This window comes from Geospiza fortis, unplaced genomic scaffold (genome assembly GCF_000277835.1).
Source record: "Geospiza fortis unplaced genomic scaffold, GeoFor_1.0 scaffold70, whole genome shotgun sequence".
Taxonomy (NCBI): Eukaryota; Metazoa; Chordata; class Aves; order Passeriformes; family Thraupidae; genus Geospiza; species Geospiza fortis.
The window spans coordinates 6,383,431-6,390,231 of record NW_005054317.1 but is presented as its reverse complement, the minus strand read 5'-3'; the positions used below and the strand labels follow the sequence as shown (position 1 = coordinate 6,390,231).

Sequence of the window (6,801 nt, the reverse complement as noted above, 5' to 3'; positions counted from 1 at the left end):
AGGGGTGAGTGCCTCCGGCCCGTCCTGCTCCCGGCCCTCGCCGCAGCGCCCGCCGCTCCCAGCGCCTGCCTCGCCCTCTCTCGCAGGGTCGACGTGCGCCAGGTCCCTGCCCTCAGCGAGGAGAGGAGCTGGGCCGTCCTGCGGCAGCTCCGCATCTGCTGGCCCTCTGGCCCCGGTGGCTCGGCCCTCACTGATGCCATCTCGGCCTTCAAGGCAGTGCTGGGCAGGTGCCCCTGTGCCACAGCCTGTGAGCAGGGGCCGGGCACAGCCGAGGGTGTCATCTCTAAGGTGCACCTGAAGAGCTTCGTGGAGCAGCAGGGCTTGTTGGGCTACGACCCCAATCTAGATGTGCTTCTCGGTGAGCCTCACATGTACAGCAGCTCAGGTGTGGTAGTGGGGATGGAATGGGTGCAAATAGGCCTGTTTCCTTGCAGCTGTTTTTAACAAAAATAAGGTGGGGTGGTGGACACGAATGGCTTGCCCCTCTTGTTCTCCTTCAGTCTGGTTTGAGCCTGGGGCAGATCTGATGCTGGGGGGTGAAGAACTCCGTGTCCCACTGTGTGTCCCTCCTTTCAGTGACAGAGAGGACACTGCAGTCCTTGGCTGAGCTGCAGGAAGCTGTTCTGCAGTGCCCAGTGAGTGACCCCACAGCACTGCCCGCCTCTCGCTTCCCAAGTGTCCCTTCCTTCTGCCAGGCAATGGAATTGAGCTCCCTGTTGTCCTCTACTGCAGGCCAAAGGCCAGAGCAGTTGCTGCAGCATTGTGCATGTGGTGAACTGTGAGGAGGAATTCCAGCAGCAGCAGCTGGATGTGCTCTGGAGGATTTTGGATCCGGGAGTCCACACAGCTTTGCAGGTGAGCAAGAGCAACCTGACCCGTCTCAGTGTGGCCCCCAGCATCCATCCTTGGCTCTAGGTTTAGAACAGGGTGGATTTCGCTCAGTTCCCAGCCTCAGCCTCTGTGTCTTTCAGAAACACCTTGTCTGTGGGCCAGTGAAGGTGACCAGCCCCTCATCACCCATTGGGGCAGACCAGTACTTCCAGTAAGTTGCTGTGCAAGGCACCTGCTGCTTTCTCTGCTGCTAAGGCTCCCTGTGGTCCAGCTCAGCCCACAGCAGGTGGCTCTGTCTGTGTTTGTCCCAGGCTCCGGAAGCGCCAGATGTATGAGGCCTCCGTGATCAAGTATGGGGAGCTTGCACAAGGTGAGAGCTGGGGCTCCATGCATGGATGCTGCTCCATCCCATCTTCATTGCTCCCACGAGTCCACAGCCAGGGGGGCTGCACCTGCAGGGTGCTCCTTCTCCCCTCCAGGATTGAGCCAGGTGTTTCCCTCGCTTTGGGAAGGCATCTGAACATCCAGGGCACTGGCGCAGAGCAGCTCCTGATGGGAGCCAGGGCTGGTGCTGTGGTGGTCTTCAACCAGGGTTGTCCTGCCTGGTGCTAGGGGTATCAGTACATGGGAGTGGAGCAAGCTGTGCAGGATGGCACCTACATTCTCCACAGATGAGGCCTGGACAGAGGTGATTGATACCCTGACAGTGGCTGCCATCAGGTTTGAGATGCTGAGCACTGCTCACCGGAGCCAGGTAGGACAGCAGCTTACATGGAGCCAGGGCTGGCAGCCTGTGGGAAGAGTGGAGTGGATCTGTGCTGAGCAGCCTGGACTGTGGCTTCTCCCTGCCCTCAGATCATCCTGGACCTGGAGAACAACAGCATCTCCACAAAGGGAACAAAGAGCGGTGCCTTTGTGATGTACAACTGTGCCCGACTGGCCACGCTCTTCAGCACCTTCCAGCGGGCTGTGGAGCAGGGTGAGCACCAGCCCCAGCACCTCCTCTGACAGCCACTTCTGGGGCTTCTCTGGGCACAACAGTCTCCCTGCTTTCCAGGCACATATCCACCCTTGCCACCAGTGTCTGAACTGAACTTCTCCTGCCTCCGAGAAGAGGTGAGTGCTGAGACGAGGAACGGGGGGATCTGTGCACCCTCGGCTCTGGTGATGGATTCTATGGCCCAGGAGGATCTGACACTTAGACATGTAATCCCTCCACAGGGTGAATGGCTCCTGCTCTTCAACTACCTCCTGCCCTTCCCCGAAGTCCTGCAGCAGGCAGCACAGCTGCCCCCACCCTCCAAGGGGATCCGGATCACTGCCAACACAGAGACAGTAAGTGCCATGTGCCACAGCACCCATGGATGCTGCTCCAGCAGTCTCAGCCCAGGACAGAGCTTCAGGCTAGCAGGTGCTGCCCATCAGTGAGCAACACAGGGACAGTGCTGAGAGAATAAATGGCCATGCCCTTGGGGTAGTTCCTGCTTTGCTTTGGGTGGGTGAGGGCCCAAGACCAACCAGAATTCACTGTGCCATGAGAATGTCTCTGCCTTGTAGGTGTGCAAGTTCCTGATCCAGCTCAGCATGGATTTCAGCTCCTACTACAACCGCGTGCACATCCTGGGGGTGAGTTAGGTGTCCCAGCCTCAGCCTTGTGCCCCTGCAGTCCTTTTGGGGCTGCACTGCTCTTGGGGGACAGCCATGTGGGGAATGGCGCCAGGAGTGTGATGGCCCCTGTCCCATCCTCCAAGAGAGCACAGCAGCAGTACCTGCAGGGCCAGCCTGGCCACCAGTCCCAAGCTGCCTTTCTCCCTGCAGGAGCCGTTCCCTCATCTATTTGACCAGATGTTTGCTCGCCTCCAGCTGCTGGGAGCAGTGAGGGATATGTTCCACAGTGCCCTGGCAACCCTGCACCTCCCTCCTCTCAGCCAGATCTGAGCCACCCCTGAAGAGCTGTACCATGGTGTGACAGTCACCTACACAGCACGTGTTGGGGGGAGAACAGGGCACATTGTCCTGGCTGGGCAAGGGCTGCTCCAGTGGCAGGCAAGGCACAGTTCAGCCCCATGGAGGCATTTCCCTTCCCATGGTCCGTGGTGTTCGGGGATTGGTCTGTGCTCCCTGTAGCTGTGTCCAGTGTGGGACATGGGTGCCCCTCCACATCCACACCAGCAGAAGGGAAGAGGGTTCCCATGGCACCCCAGAAGCTGGGCTGGGAGTACTGGGGAGGTGGCAGCAGGGACCAGTCACCACAAAGACAGACAAATGCCAACTTCATTTCCCTCAAAACTTTATTGAAAGGTGCTCCGTGCTGGCAGGGAGCTCCTGAGGCTCCAGGCTCCTGTTGGGCTCTGAGCCAGGCCCAGCATTGGGGTCCAATACACTTGTTGCTGGACAACCCCTCTATGTGTCTGACCTCAGGGTTGTTTGTCTTTCCTCCCTTTCTTTGGTCTGACTGTCCTGGATCCTGCTGCTATCCAGGAAAAACCCACTTGGTCTGAGGGGGGTGGTATTTGTGGGCAGCCCAGCCACCCCCATGCCACAAGGGTGCTGCTGTGGAGCTGTGTCCCTGTGCATTTCAGCACCATCCTCAGCTCTGCAGGGTCAGGACTGTCACACAGGGCTCTGTCTGTGGACACACAAGGCTGCAGCCCACCATGTGTTACACCAGTCCCTGACCCTTCCTGGCTTCCTGCTGCTCTCCAGCTCCCGGGGCTGGGCCATATCCTCAGTGCCCTCCCAAGCAAGGTTCCTCTCTGAGACCAAGACTGGAAAGCTGTCATGGGTCCTTCACACCTTGCAGAGGAAGAGCTGCTCTTGAGCAGCAGGGACTAACATCCCCACTTCCTTACTGCATGGGGAAGCCCTAGGCTTGTCTGGAGGGATCACATCTGCCTTCCTCCCAGAGACCACTGGCCTCGAGCACCACAACCATGGCATGTGCCTGAGGGAGCCAAGTATGCCTGTCCCCTCAGGACAAGACACACAGGTGTGCAGGCTGGAGGCAGGGACCACAGTGACGGGCAAAGCCCAAGTGCAGGGTGCCCTCCGAATGCAGGCAGGGACCTGGGTGTGTCTCACACCTGCCCCATTACTGAGGAGCCTCTTGTGGAGGAGGTTTGGAGGGGGCTGTGCCACACAGCATCTCCAGGCCCTGCCCACAGAGCACGCAGTAGTAGCGCAGCTCACCCCCAGCCTCCACCTCCCAGCAGTCGAGCTCAGCTAGGTCAGGCACGTGGAAGAAGGTGGTGCTAAGGGGCACCAGCTCGCCTGGGCAGCGGTTCCACAGCGTCAGGCGCTGGTCCACTGAGGCAGAGAGCAGCAGGTCTGGCCGCAGCACCCGGATCCCCGTCACATGGGCAGCGTGGGCACAGGGCCTGCATACCCGCTCCAGGACCTGCAGGCAGGTTCCTGCCGTGGCCTCAGCCCTGCCCAGGGCTTCCTCCAGCAGGCAGACATGGATGGAGCCATCGTCACTGCCGCTGGCCACCAGGTACGGTCCCTCAGGCGTCTGGCGGATGTGAAGGCTGTTGACGCCGCAGCTGTGCGCCATGACCGTGACCAGCGGGGCCTCCAGGGCTGGGAAAATGGGCTGGGTCAGGAGAGCAATGCTCACCTTGTCAGAGGGAGCAGAGGAGCTGCTGGGCAGCAGCACTCACCCAAGGGCTGCATCTCTCCCTCTGCTTGGTGCAGGGCATCTGCTGCATCCTTGATGGGGCCGGTGATGTCCCAAAAGGCAATGCTGCCATCAGTGGCTCCGCTGCACAGGAGGTGCCTCCTAGAATGGGGGGTGTAGAGGGAGTCTCTGGCTGCAGCCCTGGGGGTCCCCCCTGAGATCCATGGAAGTGGCAGAACAGCCCCCAGGGATTAACTTCTCCCTTCCCTCTGCCTGCTGAGCTGCCAGCACTCTGCAAGGACAGACATTTCTCCCCAGAGCCCATCAATTGCAGCCCAGCATTCGGGGCTCACCTCTCTCCTCCTGCCCATGTGTGCAGAAATGCTTCCACCTTCAGCACACAGCGCTGGTGGTGAAATGACTCTGCCACCAGCACCAACTTACGAGCAGCCTCCAGCAGCCCAAAGATCCTGTAATGGAGCAGAGGGCAGTTGGCTGTGGGAGAGTAGGAGCTTCTGGCTCCACTGCCCCATTTCCCACCATGCCCTGTCTTATGGCCAGCTCAGAACAGGCCACATCCCATGGCAGCAGCCTCCTGTTTTGAGCCTGCTCTACTGCCATCACCAGCTCCATTCTCCCTGTCTGGCCTCATGATGGCTCCTCACCGAACTGATCCATCGCTGCAGGCAGCAGCCAGGAATTTCCAGGGTGTTGGCAGCTGCTTGGTGCTCGTCCCAGACACAACTGACAGGGACATGTACCTGCAGCAAAGACACAACATTCACCAACACCTCTCTGGCTCCATGGAGCTAGATGGCCCAGGAGAGCAGCCCTGAGCCTTTCCCTAACACCAAAACCCCCTTGAGGCCCACAGGGCACTGTACACCAGGAATCACACACTAAGCCACACTGGCCCTGTCTGCCTCAGGTGAACCTGCAGCTGCACAGAGCAGGTATTCCAGTGGAGGCCCGTGCAGCTCCCAACACCCTCCCACACTACTAATCCTGCCTTGGGCAGTCCCTGATCATCACCTCGTCTCTGGGTCCATCTTGACAAGCTTGTGCCTGTTCTTCTTCTGCTCCCAGTGCTTGTCCAGCCGGTGGGAGGCCACGTGCATGACCTGGCAGGCCACAGCACTCTGAGCCGCCGTGTCCCCAGTGCACAGCAGCCGGTAGCACTCAATCTGTGCGCGGCCGCCTGCAGAGAAGAGCAGGGCAGACAAGCCCTCATCACCAAAGCCCTCATCTCCAGGTCCCGTGGCGAATGCCAATGTCCTCACACTGGAAATGTGGTCACTGAGGCGGGCAAGGGGCACAGCTGCCCGAGAGTTCTGACTGAGCACCAGGACACAAGTGGTGGTGTCCTCACTGCCAGTGACAAACACGTTAACGGTGGCACGGCCGGGCACCTGCACGGCCCCCAGGCGCCGCACGCAGGTGATCTCCCGCCCGTGCAGGGATTCCAGCAGCACTTGCTGCTCGCAGGGCTCGGCCTCACGGTGGTACAGCATCACATCCCCAGACTTGATAAAGGCAAACACCTCGCCCAAGGGGCTGCTGAAGTAGCTCCAGGAGCGGTGCCCACCCCCGCAGGGGATGCAGTGGATGTTCTCACTGGTCCTGTTGCTCCACACCACGAAGTTGTCAGCGTGAAAGCCCAGCACAAGCAGGTCCCCATCCAAGGTGAAGTGCAGCTCCTCAATCCACTGCAGCCCTTTGCAGGGCCTGTGCTTCTGCAGGACCTCCAGCTGCTGGTCCCGCAGGCGGAGCTGGCGGTAGACACCATCCCGGCCCGTGCTGTAAATGTAGCCCCTGTGGATGGTCACCGAGGTAACTCCTGTCTTCCCGTGGAGTCCAAAGAGCACTGACAGTGGGGACTCAAGAGGCAGAGCACCTTTGTGCAATAAGCAAGAGGGCTCCAGCTCATTGCTGGAGTCCTCGACAACGGGGTCAGTGCCACCATTTACAATGCTGGTGCTTTCTGCAGCCCATCCCGAGGAACTGCTGCAAGGGAAGAGGAGGAGGGAGCCCCGGCGGTCCCCACAGACCAGGAGCCCTTCCTGGGGCAAGAAGGTGGCACAGGTATGCCAGCGCTGCTTGCAGGGGGGCAGCAGGTACCGTCCCATGAGCCGCACCCAGGGAGCCTGCCCGGGGCGGTGGGTGACGTCCAGCCAGAGCATCTCCCCGTCGGGACCAGAGGCCAGAAGAGCAGCAGCGGTGTCGGGGGGCAGCCCGGGACGGGGAGCCCAGCTCAGCCCGTGCACGGCCCCCTCGAACAGCGTGAGCTTCGTGGTGGCCCCGGGGTGGCTCAAGGCGAAAAGGAGGAGGCGCCCGTCGCCGCTGGCCACGGCGCA

At 60.5% G+C, this 6,801-nt stretch overlaps 2 protein-coding genes across 2 annotated transcripts in view; one reads left to right on the top strand and one right to left on the bottom strand.

Annotated features, from left to right (window-relative positions):
- The window catches only part of DALRD3 (DALR anticodon binding domain containing 3), a 4,576-nt gene extending 1,343 nt beyond the window's left edge, over nucleotides 1-3,233 (top strand). The window contains exons 2-12 of the mRNA XM_031056318.1: nucleotides 3-358; nucleotides 577-635; nucleotides 733-855; nucleotides 972-1,042; nucleotides 1,143-1,201; nucleotides 1,503-1,585; nucleotides 1,687-1,810; nucleotides 1,889-1,947; nucleotides 2,053-2,166; nucleotides 2,389-2,457; nucleotides 2,650-3,233. Of these exons, the coding sequence (XP_030912178.1) occupies nucleotides 3-358; nucleotides 577-635; nucleotides 733-855; nucleotides 972-1,042; nucleotides 1,143-1,201; nucleotides 1,503-1,585; nucleotides 1,687-1,810; nucleotides 1,889-1,947; nucleotides 2,053-2,166; nucleotides 2,389-2,457; nucleotides 2,650-2,769 (1,237 nt within the window). The 3' untranslated portion in view covers nucleotides 2,770-3,233. The remainder of the gene's footprint in view (nucleotides 1-2; nucleotides 359-576; nucleotides 636-732; nucleotides 856-971; nucleotides 1,043-1,142; nucleotides 1,202-1,502; nucleotides 1,586-1,686; nucleotides 1,811-1,888; nucleotides 1,948-2,052; nucleotides 2,167-2,388; nucleotides 2,458-2,649) is intronic.
- LOC102038784 (WD repeat-containing protein 6) overlaps nucleotides 3,105-6,801 on the bottom strand; it is a 13,007-nt gene continuing 9,310 nt past the window's right edge. Inside the window, exons 8-12 of the mRNA XM_031056317.1 lie at nucleotides 5,480-6,801; nucleotides 5,113-5,208; nucleotides 4,801-4,917; nucleotides 4,491-4,609; nucleotides 3,105-4,410 (exon numbers count right to left, since the gene is read on the bottom strand). Coding sequence (XP_030912177.1) covers nucleotides 3,923-4,410; nucleotides 4,491-4,609; nucleotides 4,801-4,917; nucleotides 5,113-5,208; nucleotides 5,480-6,801 — 2,142 coding nt within the window. The 3' untranslated portion in view covers nucleotides 3,105-3,922. The remainder of the gene's footprint in view (nucleotides 4,411-4,490; nucleotides 4,610-4,800; nucleotides 4,918-5,112; nucleotides 5,209-5,479) is intronic.